At 47.4% G+C, this 21734-nt stretch overlaps 1 protein-coding gene across 2 annotated transcripts; it reads right to left on the bottom strand.

Moving 5' to 3' along the window:
- Window positions 1–8302: 8302 nt before the first annotated feature.
- IL19 (interleukin 19) lies at window positions 8303–18439 on the bottom strand. 2 transcript variants are annotated; one of them, XM_027564332.1, is made up of 6 exons: window positions 17337–18439; window positions 14001–14147; window positions 13793–13858; window positions 11381–11533; window positions 10490–10558; window positions 8303–8857 (listed from the first exon to the last, which is right to left on the bottom strand). In XM_027564332.1, exons 2-6 carry the CDS (start codon window positions 14142–14144, stop codon window positions 8756–8758), a joined length of 534 nt encoding a protein of 177 aa, XP_027420133.1. In that variant the 5' UTR covers window positions 14145–14147; window positions 17337–18439; the 3' UTR covers window positions 8303–8755. The 2 variants fall into 2 exon arrangements, with proteins under 2 accessions (XP_027420133.1, XP_027420134.1); XM_027564333.1 differs by lacking the exon at window positions 17337–18439 and having other exon boundaries at window positions 10490–10555; window positions 14001–14341.
- Between the last annotated feature and the right edge of the window lie 3295 nt (window positions 18440–21734).

Here is a 21734-nt window from a genome sequence, read left to right as displayed (position 1 = left end):
GCAACCCTTAACGCAGGGATGAGTATTCTCTTTATTTTCCAAATAAGGAAACTGAGGCACAGAGTCTTCTTTGAGTATCCAGGAAAGTGACCAGAGGGAGATGTCCAGACCAAAGCCGTGCTGAGATAAACTTATCTCCTGGTATGAAAGCTGGGTTTTGAAACCTCTCCTGGTCCCAGTGCCTGAACCAAGCCTTAAGGCCACACAGAAGAGGTTTCTTTCACAATATTCAGTCCTGACTGACAGTGGTTCCATGGCAGAGACCTGAGACTGGGCTAAGTTTCCATAACAGAGCTGCAAGTGTACAGACTAGCTCTAGAGCTCATAACAACTTTTTAAGACTATGCATGCATGCTAAGTCTCTTAAGCTGTGTATGATTCGTTGTGACTCTATGGACTATAACCCGCCAGGCTCCTCTGTCCATGGTATTCTCCAGGCGAGAATACTGGAGTTGGTTTCCATGTCCTTCTCTAGGGGATCTTCCTTTCCCAGGGACTGAACCCATGTCTCTTAAGTCTCCTGCATTGGCAGGCAGGTTCTTTATCACCAGTGCTGCCTGGGAAGCCCTTTTAAGAATATATCCTCCCCCAAACTCCTTGAGAGTCCCTTAGATAGTAAGGATATCCAACTAGTCCATCCTAAAGGAAATCAGTCCTGAATATTCATTGGAAGGACTGATACTGAAGCTGAAACTCCAGTGCTTTGGCCACCTGATGTGAAGAACTGACTCATTTGAAAAGACCCTGATGCTGGGAAAGATTGAAGGCAAGAGGAGAAGGGGATGACAGAGGATGAGATGGTTGGATGGCATCACCGACTCAATGGAAGTGAGTTTGAGTAAACTCCAGGAGTTGGTGATAGACAGGGAGGCCTGGCGTGCTGCAGTCCCTGGGGTCACAAAGAGTCAGACACGACTGAGCAACTGAACTGAACTGAAACCCCTTGGCCAAACATGACATGCTGACCCCTGAGTCCACCTCCAGGAATGATCAGTTGGCTTCTGCCACTGAGCAGGGGCATTTGTTCACAGCTGCAGAGGACGTCAGGTGATTTGGATGTACTCAGGATTATGTTAGGCGTGAACAAGCTTCAGGAGAGTCAAGGTAAGAGTTTCACACTGGGATGAGTCTGTGTCAGAGAAAGGACGTGGGCAGGAGAGCCTGCAGGGGGCGGTCTGAGTAGCAGGAAAATCGGGAAGGCTACCCGGCCTGGCTGGCCAGATAAAACTTCAAGCACCTGTATGAGGGGCTCAGCTGAGAGCTTCCTGGAAATACAGACCCAGAAGACAGCATGGCTGGCCTGGGCCAGTGCCTTTTGCCTTGTCATACTTGCTAGTTTGAAAAAAAAAAAAAAGACATGTGAGAAGAAAGATTTCCCAAGACAATGGTGTTTCATGGGAAATAAGATTTAAAAAGTTAAAATGCGTGAATAGTAACAACCATCATTTTAGTGAGCACCGACTTCACAGCTATTATAAATGGCATCTTGGATCCTTATTACAGTCCACACACATGAGGAGAGGCGGGCACAGGTGAAGTGAACTGTTCAAGATCACACGACAAGCGGCAGGACCAGGATTTCACATGAAAGCCAATCCTCTTATCCATTTGAACAAAAAAGTGTGAAAGTCGTTCAGTTGTGTCTGACTCTTTGCTACCCCATGGACTGTAGCCCACCAGACTTCTCTGTCCATGGAATTCTCCAGACAAGAATACTGGAGTAGGTAGCCATTCCCTTCTCCAGGGGATCTTCCCAATCTAGGGATTGAACCCAGGTCTCCCGCATTGCAGGAAGATTCTTCACCAGCTGAGCCACCAGGGAAGCCCAAGAATGCTCAAGTGGGTAGCCTATCCCTTCTCCAGCAGATCGGAGCCAACCCAGGAATGGAACCAGGGTCTCCTGCATTGCAGGCGGCTTCTTTACCAACTGAACTTCCTAGCAAATTCATTGTTCCATAAGACAGCTGCCCTGAGCATGTGTGGCTGTCAGCAATCCACACTGGAAGTTGAAAGGAGGCTAGAGTGTCCTCCAGGAGGAGACCAGACTCAGCAGTGCCAGGAACATTGTGTAACACGTTCAGAAGTCGGCCTCTGCTTCTTTGCTCTGTGTTGGTCCATAAATATGTGTGTAACTTCACAAGCTTGTTGCTGGCAAGTCCAGGCTCCTTCTTATGCAGCTGGGTTTAAAGATCTTTGTTGCTGGCAGCCAGTATAGCAACTTGGGCTCTGGGTTAGATAGCTTGGTCCAAAGTGAACCGCCCCAGCAGCAAGGGGAGAGAGCACCGGATCCAGGAAGATGAGACCTGGGTTCACTTTCTGGACCTGCCATCCCTCAGATGTGACCTCAAGCAAGTCCTCCCACCTCCCTGAGTCTCAGATGCCTCTGCTGGTCACATGGGAATGAGACCTATGACCTCCTCCGTTCCTCTGAGCTTTAGTGTGTTAGTGGCTCAGTTGTGTCTGACTCTTTGTGACCGTATGGACTGTAGCCTGCCAGGCTCCTCTGTCCATGGAATTCCCCAGGCAAGAAAACTGGAGTGGGTTGCCATTCCCTTGTCCAGAGTCTCTTCCCCACCCAGGGATCGAACCCAGGTATCACTCATTGCAGGCAGAGTCTTTACCATCTGAGACACAAGGAAGTGAAGCCATATACATAAAGTACCCACAGGGTCCTGCCGCAGGCTATGTGTTCCCTCCCCTTGCACCTGAGCTGTGGAAGATGAGCCCCAGATTTCTCCAGGGTGCCTCCTAGGAGCTAATCGAGGACTCAGAGGCCATGGTTTGGAAGAAAATTGTATACTTGGCTCCTTAGCAGGCATTTATTAAGCACCAGCTGTGTGCTTAATAAATAACACCAACAAAAAATAATAACACCAAGAAGCAAAAGCACAACTCTGTGCCATGCCCCCTGAGGACTACACAAGAACCAGGACACCTTCTTCAAGTCTGGAAGGAGAGCAAGGACAGATAGGCAAGTGAAAGAGTCAAAGTGAAGTAAGCAGGTGGGAGATATGGGGCGGGGCGGGGGGGGGTGGTACTTCTCCTTTAATAGTTCTTCCTCTCTCTCCCTCTCTGACTCCATCTCTTCCTCCTCTGCTTTTGCATCCATTGATAAAACAATGTTTCTTTCCTATAGGTACAGCTCCTTATGCCAGTAAAGCTCCTCTTCATTGTCCACCATGCGTGCAAGGTGGGGTAGAAAACCTGCATTGGATATTGTTAAAAGATAAACTGATGCATATTAAAATTTTTTTACCAGTTTATTTGAACAGAAATCTCTTGGAATCAGCAGCGCCAAACCGGAAGTGGTTAGGAGCTCTCAGTGGTCAGGAGCCAGCTGGGAAGGACCTATGTAGAGAAGCTGTGGAAGCGAAGAAAGAAGCTGTTAGATTGGCTGCAGCTTAACGTCTAGTTGGCTCTCAGTGACTGTCCTCAGCGTTTTTATTTCATAACCTTGAGGCTTAGATTTTGGTTTGCTTACACAGACCCCCCTAGGGCATCACAGCCACCTCACTCTAAGGGTCTCCTTGTTTAATTAACTTAACAAACCCCAGTTCCATAACTAACTGTGTGACCCTTAGTGTGTTGTTGAGCCTCGCTAAGCCTCAGGCCTCATCATCTGTGTAATTTAGTTGTTAATAATCTTTCCCATAGAGGATTATCAAGAGATGTAAAGGAGGAAGTGGAAGTATTTTCACTGCACATAATACGCGCTCAACACTTGGACACTGATGTTGACAATAAAGCTCACCCTGGAAGCAAGCTGTGGGGACTGGAAGCCTGGCTCTGCCGCTTATGATCTCTATGACATCAGGTGTTTCTTGACCTCTATGTCCAGGTTCTTCCCCAAGGTTTAACCATCTGTATGGTTAATATTCAAAGAGGGGGCATTTTTTCATTTTATTTCACTCTCATTTCTATAGGACTGTCTTGAAAATTAAAATGAAATATATATTCATTATATATATTACTTAGATGACTGCTTGGCTTACAAAAGCACTAAATGAGTGTTCGCCATTATTTTTGTTTTAATTCATCTGGATCACGTATTCATGAAATGTTAATTTAATACTAAGTGCCAGGCAGTGAACAAACCTATCCTCATGGAGCTTACGTTTGAGTAGAGAAACAGATATAATAAAGTAGGATGCTGGGGAAGCATGGGAAGGGTATAAGATGTGCTGAAGGTGGGAATGGGGGAGTTTATGCTTAAATAGGACACCTTTTGAGTAAAGGCCTGAAGAAGGTGGGGGTGCAAGCTGTGCAGGTGTCTGTGGGAAGCACCCCCGGGGCAGTCACAGAAGATGAGATATGCTCATGAAGCTGGTCTTGCCGTCATCCAGTCAGCTCCGGATGAACATCCAGCCCAGTCACCTTGAGAAGGCTGAGTCCTCTGTAAATACTGCTTCCTCTTAATAGCCTGTTAATCCCATTCGAGCATAACACTGGAGGTTTCTTTTAATCCTATCTCAGCTTATGTGTATGTGTGCACGCAAAGCACAAAGGCCCTATGGTGAGGACAAGCCTGCTCATTGTAGAGCCATGAAGCAGGTGAGCGTGGTCGAGTGGTCCTGAGCCTGGGCAAGAACAGGGGACATGGTGCGAGGAAACAGTCGGGAACCTCGTGTGTGCAGATGTGAGGGCTTCTCAGGCCATCATAATGCTCTGGCTTTCGCATGATAGCACGGGGGTCGGTGTCCACACTGCAGACAACTGAGGGTCAAGGCAATGTGGTGACCTGTCCTGGGCAAATCACGGCAGACTTGGAGCCAGACTGTGATTCCTGGCTCGGCACTCTTTACACTACGTGTCCGGATTCCCACTCTGTAGGGCTGTAGGGCCCTCATCTCACTCATAACTCACAGCAACACCTGGAGACCAGTGTTATTATCTCCGTTTTACCCAAGAGGACATTGAGACGTAGAGCCACTAAGTAATTTGCTCAGAGTGACATAGGATTGGAATCAGGACTGGCTGACTTCAGACACTAAAGCCTGTTCTATGAGATCTCTTTCCCAGGTAGGAATAAAGAAAGGTTGCTTCAGCCAGCCAGTCACAGTATAGATACAGGACCCAGGATCGTACACGTAAAGCACTTATTTCGGCATCCAGCACATGGCAGCTGCTCAGTAAGTATTGGTTCTTATTGTCATTAGCCATCTGAGGCCTGTCCACTAGAAGTTGGTGCCCATTTTGGCCAGAACCCCTCTACCCAGAATTCCTCTTGCCTTGGGCTGCAGTCATTCAGCTTTGTCACCATGACAACCATCCCTTTGTTAGAAATACCTTCTCTCCAACTCCACATACATACCCGTGGGGGATGAATTTAGGGCCTGAAAATATATATCTAGGTTGGGAGCAATAAGAAAGAAATGACAGAGAGACAAGACAGACATGTAGGCAGCTTTGGGCAGGAAAGAGCTCTCTGCAGGAGGCACCAGCTCTTGTCACTAACTTTACACCAGGCCCCCATGCTCTGCTCACCTCTGGCCCTGGCACACCTTGCACATCTTTTGATCACACAGTACTTTGTCTAACTTGTTGTTTCTTTCCATAGATCAAAGAAATAGAAGTGAAGAATAAGTAATTAACACATCACCAGATCTCCTCCCCAGCTTCCCTTTTACTATCTTTTGAACAAACTGTGTGAGCAAGATAACATCTAAAGAAATAAGAAAGGTCAGACAGAGTCAACAAGCCTGCACACAGTGGGGGATGGTGGCGACTCTGACCCCCCACCCCCACCCCCGGCCCATCTCAATGATTAACTGAGGTTACTTCCCTATTTCACTTTAAAAGCTTCTACGTCTGAGCAGAATCTTCAGAGGTGGTTTTGAGGGGAGGCAGAACTGTACAAAAAAGATCTTCACGACACAGATAATCATGATGGTGTAATCACTGACCTAGAGCCAGACATCCTGGAATGTGAAGTCAAGTGGGCTTTAGAAAGCATCACTACGAACAAAGCTAGTGGAGGTGATGGAATTCCAGTTGAGCTATTTCAAATCCTGAAAGATGATGCTGTGAAAGTGCTGCACTCAATATGCCAGCAAATTTGGAAAACTCAGCAGTGGCCACAGGACTGGAAAAGGTCAGTTTTCATTCCAATCCCAAAGAAAGGCAATGTCAAAGAATGCTCAAACTACCGCACAATTGCACTCATCTCACACGCTAGTAAAGTAATGCTCAAAATTCTCCAAGCCAGGCTTCAGCAATATGTGAACCGTGAACTTCCTGATGTTCAAGCTGGTTTTAGAAAACGCAGAGGAACCAGAAATCAAATTGCCAACATCCACTGGATCATGGAAAAAGCAAGAGAGTTCCAGAAAAGCATCGATTTCTGCTTTATTGACTATGCCAAAGCCTTTGACTGTGTGGATCACAATAAACTGTGGAAAGTTCTTCAAGAGATGGGAATACCAGACCACCTGATCTGCCTCTTGAGAAATTTGTATGCAGGTCAGGAAGCAACAGTTAGAACTGGACATGGAACAGCAGACTGGTTCCAAATAGGAAAAGGAGTACGTCAAGGCTGTATATTGTCACCCTGTTTATTTAACTTCTATGCAGAGTACATCATGAGAAATGCTGGACTGGAAGAAGCATAAGCTGGAATCAAGATTGCCAGGAGAAATATCAATAACCTCAGATATGCAGATGACACCACCCTTATGGCAGAAAGTGAAGAGGAACTCAAAAGCCTCTTCATGAAGGTGAAAGTGGAGAGTGAAAAAGTTGGCTGAAAGCTCAACATTCAGAAAACGAAGATCATGGCATCCAGTCCCATCACTTCATGGGAAATAGATGGGGCAACAGTGGAAACAGTGTCAGACTTTATTTTTGGGGGCTCCAAAATCACTGCAGATGGTGACCGCAGCCATGAAATTAAAAGACGCTTACTCCTTGGAAGGAAAGTTAAGACCAACCTAGATAGCATATTCAAAAGCAGAGACATTACTTTGCCAACAAAGGTTTGTCTAGTCAAGGCTGTGGTTTTTCCTGCGATCATGTATGGATGTGAGAGTTGGACTGTGAAGAAGGCTGAGCGCCGAAGAATTGATGCTTTTGAACTGTGGTGTTGGAGAAGACTCTTGAGAGTCCCTTGGACTGCAAGGAGATCCAACCAGTCCACTCTGAAGGAGATCAGCCCTGGGATTTCTTTGGAAGGAATGATGCTGAAGCTGAAACTCCAGTCCTTTGGCCACCTCATGCGAAGAGTTGACTCATTGGAAAAGACTCTGATGCTGGGAGGGATTGGGGGCAAGAGGAGAAGGGGACGACAGAGGATGAGATGGCTGGATGGCATCACTGACTCAATGGACGTGAGTCTGAGTGAACTCTGGGAGTTGGTGATGGACAGGGAGGCCTGGCATGCTGCGATTCATGGGGTCGAAAAGAGTCGGACACGACTGAGCGACTGATCTGATCTGAGAGACCCACCATGTCCCCAGATTGCTGGCAGTCTGAATAAAAGGCAACTTTCCTTTACATGAACATTTGTGAGTACTGATTTTGAAAGCTGTGAACAGTGGGACCCAATTCAATAACAGAGAGACAGAGAGAAAAGACAGAAACACAGAGAAAGAGAGATCAGAAATGGAGTGACGGCGAGGAGTCCTGATGAGAAGCCGTGTGTTCACCGTCTTGATCATTATGTGGAGCACAGGCGCTGGGTGGGGTCCAGTCTGAAACCCTTCTCTGCACTAACTCGCTTTGAGTACATTTTTATCCCTTTCTAGGCCTCAGTTTTCCCATCTATTTTTGTTCTTCAAGGCCCATTTCATTTCTTTTTTTTTTTTTTAATTTATTTATTTGTTTTTGGCAGTACTGCATGACTTGTCAGAGAAGGCGATGGCACCCCACTCCAGTACTCTTGCCTGGAAATCCCATGGACGGAGGAGCCTGGTGGGCTGCAGTCCATGGGGTCGCTAGAGTCGGACATGACTGAGCAGCTTCACTTTCACTTTTCACTTTCATGCATTGGAGAAGGAAATGGCAACCCACTCCAGTGTTCTTGCCTGGAGAATCCCAGGGACGGGGGAGCCTGGTGGGCTGCCGTCTATGGGGTCGCACAGAGTCGGACACGACTGAAGCGACTTAGCAGCAGCAGCAGCAGCAGTATGACTTGTGGGATTATTTTGTTCCCCAACCAAGGATTGAACCCAGGCCCTTAGCAGTGAGAATTCAGAGTCCTCACCACTAGACCACCAGGGAATTCCCCAAGGCCCCTTTCATTTCTCATAGTCTCCATTCATGGTCCTTGACTGGCCTTCCTAAAACAGAAGACACTTGCACTAATTGGTAAAGAACAGAATTTATTCAGAAAAAAACCGGTCAGTACAATATGCACCACAGGATATCGCTTAGCTCACATCACAGACATGGGATAAAAAAACTTCACAATAAATTAAGGAAGCCCACCCTCTCCCTCCAGGATGGCCCCGCAGGACCTCTCAACAGACATACTTTGTTACAAATATAAAACCAGTAGACTGCTTGGATACCTTCAGGTGAGATCAGACATGCTGGGCCCAGCCGATGAGATTTTAGCCACAAGGTGAGGTGTGCTCAAACCCAGAATTTCCCCTTACAACACCTCAGCCCAGAGAAGAGAATTCCAAACAAGCAGGAAGACTTCCTCAAAAAGACCCTCATTTGCATAAAACAGGGCCTCCCCTGTCTCCCTCCCCTTCCAAGTTGGCTGTCCCCCACCAGAAACCTCTCAGGGGCTCTTCATCCCCCCAGATTAGGTTCCTTATCTTGAGGCAGCGGAAGTTCCTCGATGATGCTTGTCAATCCAGGCTAGAAAGACGTCCAGCTCTCCCAGAGACTTAACAGCAGCAGACCGGACCTCCAGCTGAAACCATGCAAATCATCATCATACCCTGCCTTTCTGAGCTGTACCACAGTTTTCAGTCACTTGCCCCATGTTCTGGTCCCCATGAAGTTTGCTTTTTATGCAACCATTATCTCTGCAGGGCATACAGACCCTAAATTATTTTCCTAACAGATAACCTTAATTGTTTTCTATAAACAAACAGTTAAATCATGTCAGTAACTTATAAACAAAATAAGAAGTTCTTCATTCTTTGCCCTCTGATTTTCTTTTTCCTATATGTCACAGAAAAACAAACAAACAAACAAACTTGCTTTGCTGGAAGCTCTGCTTGCTTTCCTGTTGACATCAGCTCAGCCTACAACTGCCACTCTCCGTGAAAGCCACGGTCCCCGAGGGGCCCAGCAATGAGAAGCGGGAACAGCGTATCTCCGTTGGACGCTGGAGCCCCTAAGAAGGTGTCCTACCCAAAGTCACACAGCCGACTGGCAGCAGAGTTAGACTGGAACCCAAGTCTCCTGACTTATCCCAGCTCTTCCTCAGCAGAGTGGAAGAGATGGTAAGATACAAAAGTATGTCCTGTGGAGCCAGATGGCATGGGATCGAGCCCTACCTCCATCACTCAGTTGTGGTATAAACTTAGTTAAATGACTTAACCTGTTTGTGTCTTGGTTTTCTAATTTATCAAATATAGACAATGGCTTGTAGCATTGTTGTAAGGAATAAGTGTGCTGATAATACCTTTAGTGCACTTAATACCTGGTTCATAGGAAGAACAATATGAATTTCAGCCATTGTGATATTACTCTATGGAGCCTCTCCACAAAGAAGAGCTCTGAACAGACCTTGCAGCTCCTTGTTATTCAAAGCATTGACTTAATCTGGGAGTGTGGGTGAACCACAGAATCTCAGACCTCATTCCAGGTCTACCAGCCAGAATCTGCATTTCAACAGAATCTCTAAATGATGCAGGTAAGATACTGTGCTTCTAACTCCACCTCTACATGAGGTGTGCATACAACATCCGCACGTACATAAGAAGCGCTGTTCATCACCACACAGGACGCTGACCACAGTTCCTAGACACAGCGACACAGAAACCCGCTACCAGGTAGCACGCTTCATGCATAACAGCTTACGGTTCACTGGGGCTCTCTGCTCCCTCTGCATTGTGCGTGTGTGCTAAGTCACTCAGTCGTGTCCAACTCTGTGTGGCCCCATAGACTGCAGCCCGCCAGGCTCCTCTGTCCTTGGGATGCTCCAGGCAAGAATACTGGAGTGGGTTGCCACGCTCGACCCAAGGATCGAACCCGCGTCTCTTACATGTAAGCTGCATTGGCGGGCAGGTTCTTTACCACTAATGCCACCTGGGAAGCCTCCGTCTGCCTCAGCCCTATCTTAAACAGTGTGTGCTTTCCCTCAGATCTCAACATAGTTCTGATATGTGGAAAGAAAACAGTGGAGGCATAATGGGGAGGGAGAGCCCAGGAAATTAACAAATGAGGTAAGACCAACACACCCTGCAGACACAGAACTGGGCAGACCGGCCATCAATACTGTTGAGTAAACGGATGAATTTGAGCAGGGAGGAGGCTGTCCATTCAGGCCGCTGCATCCCATCTCTACCTCCCCTGTCCTCTCCCCCTCCCTTACCTGATCATAGTTGTCATGGATGATTCTGGTTGCATTGGTTGCTTCCTGTCTGCAGTGACACAGATTCTGCTGCGATAAAATGGAGATAGCATCCATTAGAAGACTTTTCCACCCTGGCTCACTCTTAACACCACCTCCTACATGAGGAGTGATAGTTCTCCTTCCTCCCAAGGTGAGAGTCAGGTGAGTCAACCCAGGCTGGGGCAGCAGGGGGCTGTAGGGGCTGTTTGTAGAATCACTTTGCATTTCACCAGGGCTGGAAAGGCCTGGAGAGCAGGGGCCAAATCTATCTTGTCACCCCCCTGTGAATGCAACACTACTCTAGGCAGGCACTCAATGAATATTTGTTGGGCTAGTTAATTAAATTATTGGTTAAATACATCTTAACGTAAGTGGGACAGGGGTCAAGACCTCTTCTAACAATTTTAGGATCCAAGGCACAGAGAGGTGAAGTAGCTTGTCACAAAGTCACTGGGGAAATCATTGGCAGAGATGGGGCTAGAACCCCCGGGTTTTCTCCTGGTCTAAGTTTTTATTGGTTCTTGGGGGCTCAGTTTTATTTCTGAGGTTTGTTTTTAACAAATCACAATGTGTGTTATGATAAGCCCAGAATCCTCAACATGCCCCTCTCATAGGCCAGTCCCGGGATCACTTAAGAGATGCTTTGAGGTAAGTTGGTCATCCCAGGAAGATTATCCATGAGGAAACCGGGTCTGAGGAGGAGAAAGCCCTGGGCAAGGAGGACCCACTAGAAGTGGTTCCTGACACTTCTGCCCATGAATGACAGGGCAGGGGATTTCCCTTGGGCCCAGAACCATTTCAGAAGGCCACACAGGGCCAGCATGTCCTGGACTCCGTGGGGCAGGCAGGAAGCAGATGCTGGTGACTCACACATTGTTGTAGAGTCTTCTGCATGTAGAGGAAAGAGTTGGCAAGGCTGCTGATTTTTCTCATGATTTGGGGGTTCAGCTCCTGATGGTCCTTGAACACTCTGTCCACATAAAATGCCAGGAGGTTCTTGGTCACGCAGCACACATCTAAGGGCTATAGACACAAATTAAGAATAGCCCCAGAGGACCTCTTCTCTTATTATCCTAGAGACAAAAGCAGCCTGCTTGGGTCGGGGCAACAAGGAGTGAAATAACTAAAAGCCATTTTTTTACATTTTTATTGGTCTCAGAGTGTCCTCTTATGACACCAAAGCTGCTTATGACAGAGTCACCAAGAAGAGATTGCAGTTCTTACCCTCTTTTCCTGTGGCCAGGAGGTATATTCACAGGGGATGGCGCCCAGCAATAGGCTAGAATTCTCCCTACAGCATCCCTGACATACCGTCACTAACTTCTGCTTAACTGCTTCCAGGGATCAGACACTTCCCTTTTGAAAGGAGCGATGTCTGAGCAGCTTTCTTGAAAAGCACTTCCTTACACTGTGCTGAAGTCTGGGTCTCTGGAACATCCTCTAACCACTAAAAGCCACTCAGTGACTGCTGCATGTCAGGCTTGTGCTAGGCACGTATTCCTTTCAGTGTGATGACTGCTGGTCTCTCCTCCAGTGTGATCTTTTTACACTTCAGGGATCACTTGGTTGGAGTGGAGATGTGCAAAAATGGAAACTGACAGCTGCAGAAATGCATGCATCTGGCCAGGTCCGCCTCAGAAAAGCTCCTGACTTCCTTGGGCATGGCTCAGGGCAACTGGCCAGCCAGAGTTTCCTTCTTGCAGTTTGCACTCCACCCTAACAGCCAGTGTAGGAGATCTGTAGGTCAGCCTGAGAAAAGAAGGGTCTACAGCAATGGTGCATCTATATCTTCATTAGCATTAAGGCAGCAAAGCCTCCTTGGCCCGACAGGTAGCTTTTCCTGGATGGAAACTGAACTTGCAACACAAAACGTCTCCTCTTCCTCTGCTCCTTCTAATTCCCTTCACCTTTGTCTCATCAAAGAGGGAGAGGGGAAGAGAATAAATACGACGATGAACTGTATACTCATAGACCGCTTGCCTTAGGCCACATCAACTATTTCTAGACCTTGAGAGGACGAAGAAACAGGGGCATGAGACTTGAGAGTCTATTTCTGACAACCACTACTAACTAGACATTCTTTCTCCCAAGACGTCCTTTGGTCATTTGAAAATGATGGTTTCAAAATATATGGCCTTTGGGTCCCTTCCAGTTATAATATCCTATAAGTCTCCTATACCATTGACTAGAATAGAATTTAGGAAGTGGTTCCTTGCATTTACCATAAATAAATCAGGCCTAATACTGCGTAGAAGAATGATCTTGTGCCTTATACTCTGTCACTTAAACAACTGAAAGAACTGGGTTTCTCTAGAATGCTATCAAGGACTGGAGGAGCTCATTTTTAAAGGTACTTCTCACTGGCCCCTTCTGTGAAGTGAACCGTCACCTCATAAATCAGCTGTTTTCCAACGCACGGACTCTCAGCACCTCTAGTCTGGCAATTAGACATTCCCTCCCTGCCTTCTGGCCTCAAGCTGTCTATTGTAAAGAACATCACCAGACTGTCTTTCTGAAAGACTATGTGGTCACCCACTCTGGTTCCAACACCCGCAGGAACTCCCTGTGGCCTGTATCATAGGCCACGGCTCAGAGTTCTCTGGCTGTCCAGTAGTTAGGATCCCACGCTTCCTCTGCTGGCGACACAGGTTCCCCCGCTGGGTAACCAAGATCCCACAAGCTGCTCAGTACGACCAAAAATAAATAAAGCTGAGGCTCAGCCTGGCTTTCAAGTTTGCCTCTTTTTTTTTTTTTTTTTTTCTGTCGCACCTCATGGCTTAAGGGATTGTAGGTCCCTGACCAGGGATTGAACCCACACCCTTGGCAGTGGGAACACAGAGTCCTGATTCCGGGACCACCAGGGAATTCACCCCGGCTGCCCCTCTGTCCCCTGATATGTATTTCCATTGATCTTACACACCTATTCTCCCCAAACCCTTCCTTTCTTTTAGCCACTAACCCCAAGCCTCTTCAGCTTTTGAGACACTGCTCATTGTCTCAGTTTCCCCACAAAACCACAAAAGTCACTCTAAGCCATAGAAATCCTGCCCCATCCGAGCATGTGACACCTTAATCACTGTTGGGGTGAACACCCTCCCTGGGGTTCAAGTTCCCCGAGACAGGAGCACACCCTCGCACATCAGCTGACACGTGAGGAGTCGGCGGAGCCTCAGAGTCCGGGGAGGTCACGGAAGAGGCATGCACAGGCGCGGATTCCCCTTCAGCCCTGGGCCACTTCCCCACAAAACGCCAGAGGAGGAGCGAGCAGACAGAGGCCGGTACCTTAATGCCATGCAGGGTCTCCGATGGGGACAGGATGGTGACGTTTTGGAAGGTGTCCTTAGCTTGCTATGGAGGAAAACACAATGGACACAAGCAGTGAGGACTTCACATCCTCCAGGGACACCGAGGTGATGAGCAGGAGCTGGCTGTCACGCCAAGAGGTAAAGTGAGGCACGCTCCCACGCCTTCACCCCAAACCCACACTCACAATGGCTGTTTTGATTCCTTGGAAGCTCTCCTCCACACGGTGCAAGTTCATGGAAATCAGGCATCTCCTGAGGCCTCGGGCATGCACTGAGCACAGGAAGAGCCCGGCACCCAGGAGGCAGAGGGAAACGCACGGTGCCTTCATGTCCTGCAGGGAGGGGTGAAGTGAGCTTTCCGGCCAAGAGACCCCGACTGAGTCTCCCTTCGGACTTTGCAAGGCCGGTCAGAGGGCAGCCCAGAAAGCAGGACTTAGGACCTCAGCCTGCGGACCTCAGGGCATGTGTCTCCTTCTCTGGTTTCTTTGAATCAGTTGAGTTAGCCCTTCCCTGTCCCCCCCGCTGCACCCACTCCACTCCCGGAAAGCCTGATCCACAGTGTTCTCCCAACTTTCAAGGAGTGAATTTGTGTGTAAATCATTCACATGACTCAACACAGCTCGTTTTTCAACAGGGGTGAGAAGCGTTTGTTTTTTTTTTGTTTTGTTTTTTAACAAATTCAATAGGAAAACAGGGTTGGTAATATGCCCTAGAAATTAGGCAACAGATCTGAAAAAACCATAGAACACATTTCACTTTTTTATGTTTACCCCTGAAAATAGGAGACATCCTTTATTATATCCCCACTTGGTAACTAAGTTACATCCCCACTGTGTCTGCTTAAAATCACTCCTTTGATGCCAACTATGAAGATGTCACCAGCTGAAGAGATGGGAAAGGGAGATACGGGGCCTCTAATAACCCATTAGCTGCAGTGTCGAGGAAGACCCACAGATGGCAAGGTGGCGGCTTCCCCTCCATCACCCACCAAGCCAGGAGGTGCCAGGGACGTGCTTGCCTCTCGCCAACCTCTAACCAGGGCCAGACCCAGACCCCTGCTGCCCCCGCCCCCCGCCCAGTTCTCACACCCCCTCCTGCCTCTGTCCTGTCTGTTTTCAGTGAACCACTGTCAGTGGTGTCATGTAATATATCTTGAGAAAAGTGCTCAGCCTGTTGAGTTCTCCTCCTCTGACTTTTCCCAGCACCAGCACACATTTCACAAACAGAGCCAAGTGTTAAAAATACGTCAGAAGGCAACACATGTGCATGGACTGGCCTCTGCCCGGCGTCGTCCATGGTACAGACTGAGCACTCGGTTCCAGCCACGTGTGTGCTGTGTAAGGCGTGTGGGCGCCACAGTGGACGAGAGGGGGGCTGTGAGCATAGGAAGCCAGCTGGGGGCTGTGGACGCCCCCACTTCTAACCACGTGAGCCGTACCCCACCCCTCCCCTGACCCTGGGTCATCCTCCAGAGTCCCAGGCTCTTCTCCAGAAGCTGAGAAGCGGTGACTCCTGCTTAAGAAACCGTGTTCCCTCACCTCTCCTTAACTCAGCAGCATTCCCAGCAAGGGACAGGTGTAGGCTGAGATCTCACTGGAAAGCAGGCATTGTGCTAAAGAGCTTGATTTCTCTGCTTGCAACCTGTTTCTAGCAGAACAAGGAAATAGACCCCATTGACAGGGCAGGCAATAGAATCCTCTCTCCCCTCAAAAGACAGCTGGGGTGCTTCTGGGGAGACAAGTGACTAAAGGGGGCACAGTTTTTCTGCTGACAACTCTCAGAAGCAGTGGGGTGTTGCCCGCTTACCCTCAGGTGATTCCAGCCATTTCACCCGATTCAGGCAACAGTAGTAGCTAACACTGATCACGCCTGCCTCGTGCCTCGGGCTCCAGGCCAAATATTTTCCATGGTTATCTCATGCTCCCAGCCAGCCTCTGAGGGTGGTTTTTCTTCCATCCCCGTTTTAACTGAGACGGAACTGACTCTTAGCGAGGTGGAGAAACCTGCCCAAGGTACGTGGCCCCTGAGCGGCGGAACCAGGATGGGAGGGCAGGCGGCCGCTCCCCTCAGCCCTGCACCGCCCCGCCCTCAGCACCGCCCCCTGGATCTCAGCGGAGACCCAGCAGATCCCCTAGCAGCAGACGGACAGAACAAACTTCTGCCAGGTCCCACCGAGCCCGTGATACTCCTTATATTTAAAGATATACTTAATAACTGCAAATGATTAAAAGTACATATACTATAAAGTTCCCAGGAGTTTTTAGAATTAAAAGAAGCTTATAGTAAATGCTAGCTTCTTTCGCTTTGAACCCTCCTACACTGCTCTGTGTGTGTGTGTGTGTCTGTCGCTTAGTCGTGTCCGACTCTTTGTGATCCTATGGACTGCAGCTCGCTAGGCTCCTCTGTCCATGGAATTCTCCAGGCAAAAATACTGGAGTGGGTTGCTATTGCTTTCTCCAGAGGATCTTCCTAACCCATGGGTCGAACCCACAGCTCCCACATTGCAGGCAGATTCTTTACCATCTGAGCCACCAGGGGAGCCCCCTACACTGTTGATGGGAATGTAAATAGGTGCAGCAGCTATGAAAAACAGCGTGGAGGTTCCTCGATAAACTGAACAAGGAGTTACCATATGACCCAGCAATCCTACTCCTAGGCGTATATCCAAAACAAAAATATAATTCGAAAATATACATGCACTCCTTTATTCATAACAGCACTATTCACAATAGCCAAGACACAGAAACAACATAAATGTCCATTGACAAAATGAATATTGTCAACGGATGTATACAATGGAATATCACTCGGCCACAAAGAAGAATGAAATCATGCCATCTGCAGCATCATGGATGGACCTAGAGATTATTGTACTAAGCGAAGTAAGTCAGAAAGAGAAAGACAAATGATGTGCTTATATGTGGAATCTAAAATATGACACTAATGAACATATATGTGGAACAGAAACACACCCGCCGATATGGAAAACAGCCTTGTGGTTGACAAGGGGGAGGGAGGTCGGGGAGAGAAGGACTGAGGGTTTGGGATTAGCAGACACAAATTACTGTGTATACAACAGATAAGCAACAGGGTCCTTCTGTGTAACAGAGGGAACTATAGTCAATATGCTGTATAAGCCATCATGGAAAAGAATATGAAAAAGTATGGATATATATATATATATATACATAACTGAATCACTCTGCTGCACAGCATAAGTTAACATTGTAAAGCAATACACTTGAACAAAACTTTAATATGATCATCATGCTTCTGAAAACAAAATAGATCCCTTCCTCTTCCCTTTCTTCCTTCCTCCTTTCCCACTCTGCCTCTCTACTTATTGAGAAGAAAGGACTAGAAAGTTCAACCGGAACACCCCTCCCCATTCTACAAAATGCCCAGCACCTGTAATACCGTAGGCCACTCACAGCAACTGCAGGTCACCTCTCTGCAGCTGTAATGGAAGAGGAGTAGGATGGTGATGAGCAAAGCCTCAGGATGGACACCGCGAGCCTCACCTCTCACAGAGTGCTCCAGGGCCGCCCCTATGCCTTCTCTCTGCACTCCTTGCCACTTGGAAAGGGCTGGTCACTTTTATGCAGGTGAACACAAGGAAATGCTGTCAGGGTTTAACTGGGTGGGTCCGTCTGGGGGGAGATCGTTTTTCCCCACCTTTCCTTAGCATCTTATTTCCTGAATTGTTTTCTTTTTCTTTTCAGATACAGCTGATTAATCATTATTAAGAAATGTGTCTTTCTTCTCAGTCTTGACAGGCAGCTTCTAGGAAAAAATGAACTCCCCAACTCTATGCAAATGAGATTTTCTTGCAATTCTGTGTCCATACAGAAAAATCCAAGTTAGATCACTTTCCTGAGTGCCGTGGCATGTCACCAATTGTACCCTGCAGGCAACGTCAGGAAAGCAATCTTCTGACAGCCACGCCCTGCAACAGCCAGCCATGAGATCCTGCAGGTGCCCCGGCTCCTGTCCACTCCATCTGCCCGAGCTATTCAGCACCTAACGTGTGCCAGGTGCTAGCTAAAGGCTTTACGTGCCTTATTTTGTTTAACTTCGTCAGGAGGGTTTTTTCTTCCTCTCGCAGAAATTCAAGGGTTTCTTGGGGCATTTTCTCTTTCTTCAGCATCTTGTCCCTTAGACAGCCCTTTCATTCTTAATGCAGAGGGAGAAAATGAGACTGGGAGGCAGAGGAGCTTAGCAGCCAGGAGCAGGTCGGAAACAGAGACTGGAATCCTTGATCTTGGGCCAGAAGACTCTCTGTCTAAATTGCTTTTTTTTAATATACAATCTCTACACCACCAGTTCTTCAGAATCAGGGTTTGGGATGATGGTGATAAAAAAAGGTAGGATGTAAAAAGTTTCCTCTCCAAACAAGAACTCCCAAAACAGTTTGTTTTTACCAAAACGAAACAGCTTGGGGATGGGGTATGCTTATAAGAAACCCCATGGGCTCTTTGGACAACAAGCTGGAATGGAATCTGCCCCGTGGCCAGCCTGACAGAGTGGTGGGCAGCACCCAGCAGGGAAGGAAGAGGAGCAGGGAACACTGAGGACAATGTATGGGCAGAGATGCCAGGAAGTGGAGCCACAGGGGCTGGACATCTTGCGATCCAACATCTTGGAATTAATGAAATAGTACACATTGAGGGAAGCAGTCGATTGTAGTGGTCACAGCGTCGCTCTAGATTTAAACCCTGGCTCTCCCTCTTCTCTGTGAGATACTGGACAAGCTGCTCAAAACCTCCCTGGAGTTTCCTAAAATAGGTAAAGATAAACTGTGAGGCTCTGAATGATCTAATGAACTTGACCCTGGTGAGTACTCCATAAATATTATTTATTCTGATGCTATGTGCCAGGCACCTGGAAAAGGAGAAGACACCTTTTTCAGACTCAGTGTCTCTGTGCTCCTTCTGGGGAGGAGAGGAAGAGCTAGTCTTGAGTCCAGAGATCTCCCCCTCCTCACTCCTGCTTCTCCAGGGAGGGAGATGGGCAAGGGAGTGTATGCTGTTTTTCACAGCACTGCCTGAGCTGCCGGCTCATAGCTCACAGATGGTGAGTGGATTGCAACACTGCTGACTCTTAGCCTGTATTCACCACCTTGTGCTCAGACTGTGTGTTCTCATCCAACTTTGATTTCAGGACAAAGATGTCACATCAGGAAGCTTGTAGAGAAAGGAAAAATATGTGCTGTGTTCATAGCTCCACTCCAGTATACACTGTATCATAGTAACTGGGACTGCAACTCGGGAGTCAGCCAACTCAGGCTGACTGCTTCTGCTTGCTTTGGCTGTCAGACCAAAAGCAAGCCAGTTAATCTCTGTGCCTCTGTTTATTCATCTGCAAAATGGTGCTAATTATGCCTGATGAACATTCACCATGCAGGCATGGTGTGTAGATTACACGATTAAATGTAAGCTTTAGCACAAGGCCTGGAAAATAATAAGCGATTAGAAAATTATAAGCTTTGTTATTAATTTTACAGCACCCCCTTTCAGTTCCTAAACAGGAGAAAAGAGGGATAATAAGAAATTACTTTTCTCCATCCTAAGCCTCGCTACTAACACTTAATATAAAAAGACAAGAATACAGATTGAGGTGGAATGGCATTCCTCCCAGGATTGCAATCAAACTGTGGATTTGATCCATAGATGTAGGTTCTATCTAGCCTAGAATCGGGTCTTCTAGAGCCAGCTGACCCACCACTGGGATATCAGAGCTCCATTGCCCATTTGTTAAACGGGGACACAGACAAAATGAAGGAAAACCAGAGACTGAGATGGAGATGCACTGAGTTTGACGTGTGCTGGACACAGCTCTCTCACACTTTCCAATCCCCTATGCTTCCACTCAAACTCCATGAGCCATTCAAGATGCTGCCAAGGCAATTTCTTCTCCATAAGAGGGTAGTTTGCCTCTCCAAAGAGCCAAGTCTTGGAGCTCAGACAAGAAGGGAACCAGGCATTGTGCCACCCCAGGGGGCACCACGCCCAGTGCCTTTCATGGGAATGAGGTGCCCTGGAGTTGAGCAAGGTGCAGCCCTACTGAGTGACTCTGAGGAAATGACTTAGGTTTATATGCCTAACTTCAGTGATATATGAGGAAAACCCTATAGTTGTGAGGACTGTATGACACTAGAAATTTGCAAAAGAAAGAAATAACCCATATTGATGAATGGATAGTTCATTTGGGAAGTAAATACAGATCTAGAAAGAATATAAATGATTACTCACTTTTCTGTCTTTTTACTTATTATATTTTAAATTGAAGTATAGCTGATTTACAGTGTTGTGTTAGTTTCAGCTGTATAGCATGGTGGCTCAATTATACATATATATTTTTTTCAGATTCTTTTCCTTTATAGGTTATTATAAAATATTGAGTATAATATAGAAAACAAACATACTTATCAGAGAAAAGGAGGGAGGGATTAAGTAGGGAGTTGGGATTAACATATACACACTACTGTATATAATAAAGTAGATAACTAACAAAGACCTTCTGTATAGCATAAAGATATATACTCAGGAATGTAAATTTTAAATGTCTCAGTAAATATATCTGGATTGTAATAATTTGTTTTTAATTGTATATAACTTTTAAAATACAGCAAAAAAAAAAAAAAGAGAGAGAGAGAGAAGATTTCCGATTCTGGTTCTGCTGTTCGCATTGAATGGTTCTGTAAATAGTTGTAGTTTTGGTGTGTCGGTGGAGGAGGTGAGTGCAGGGTCTTCCTGCTCCACCTTTTCAGCCCCTCTCCTGGGGGACCTTAAGCCTGAACCATTTCTCCTCTGTCTGGGATTCAGCAATAAGAGTTAGAAAAGACATCAAAGAGCACCCAGTTCCACATTCCCATTAAAGCCATGAACAAGCGGAGACATGAGCCAGCCCTTCCTTCACCCAGCAAAGACACGGCACACTGTTCTCAGACCTCCTTGTCCTGGCTTCCAGCCTTCTCTAAGCCCACGCTGCCTTCCCACCCTAGGAACAGGTGGACCGGAACCGAACAGTGGGGAGCCTCAAGCCTGTGTAGCAGGGGAGGTGATGTCAGTCTCCCAAGCCAAGCAGTTCTGACTGCCTTCACCTAGGAAGTTGATGACCTGAGGAATTGCAAACTGACCACCCCTTGCTGATGGGGAGGGAAGCACAGACCCACCTTGGGAAACTGTCCCCCACCAATCTGGCCTTTCCTTCTCCATTTTCACTCCCAAGGTTCTCAGTGGCCACCTGGTGGTCCAGAACCTCAGATCCTGTTTGACGTCAATGGGTTCTATGGTTCGAGTGCCCTGAAACAGCCCCCGTCGAGACTGGCGGAGGGAGCAGGGATGGGTCATGGAAAGAGTCCAAGCGCTACCTCCCGATTTCTGTCCTGGGTTGCTGATCTGGTCTCAGCCCCAGCCACCCATCCTCCCCCAGGTCCCTGCCTGTCTAAAACACAAACCCAGTCTTGGTGTTCCCCCGCCAAAAGCTCCCCACATGGTCCCGGGGCCTTCAGGGTGAAGGAGACTGTTCCCCATGACACGCCAGCCCCGTCACAGCCTGACCCTCACCACATCATCAGCCACACCCCTCGTGATGAGCCTCCAGACCTCACCTAGAAAGCACACCCTGTGCTCTTCTGCCTTAGAAATGCCTACTCAGCTTTTAAGACAGTCCAGACTGACTTTCTTGTGAAGCCTCTCCCCTTTTCTTGCCCTCTCCTCTCTTCTCTCCACCTTCCTACCCCCACCCTGGTTGACTTCTGTTTCTTTCACATTCCCACTGATTGGATACAAAGACACCCAGTTAACTTTGAATCTCAGATAAACACATCTCAGTGTTTATCCACCTGAAATTCAAAGTTAACTGAACATCCTGTATTTTTATTTGTTAAATCTGGCCACTTTCCACTGAACTCTCCA

The sequence above is a fragment of the Bos indicus x Bos taurus genome, chromosome 16 (assembly GCF_003369695.1).
Source record: "Bos indicus x Bos taurus breed Angus x Brahman F1 hybrid chromosome 16, Bos_hybrid_MaternalHap_v2.0, whole genome shotgun sequence".
NCBI classification, from domain to species: Eukaryota; Metazoa; Chordata; class Mammalia; order Artiodactyla; family Bovidae; genus Bos; species Bos indicus x Bos taurus.
The sequence above is the reverse complement of the archived record's forward strand: the minus strand, read 5'-3'. Positions and strand labels throughout refer to the sequence as shown.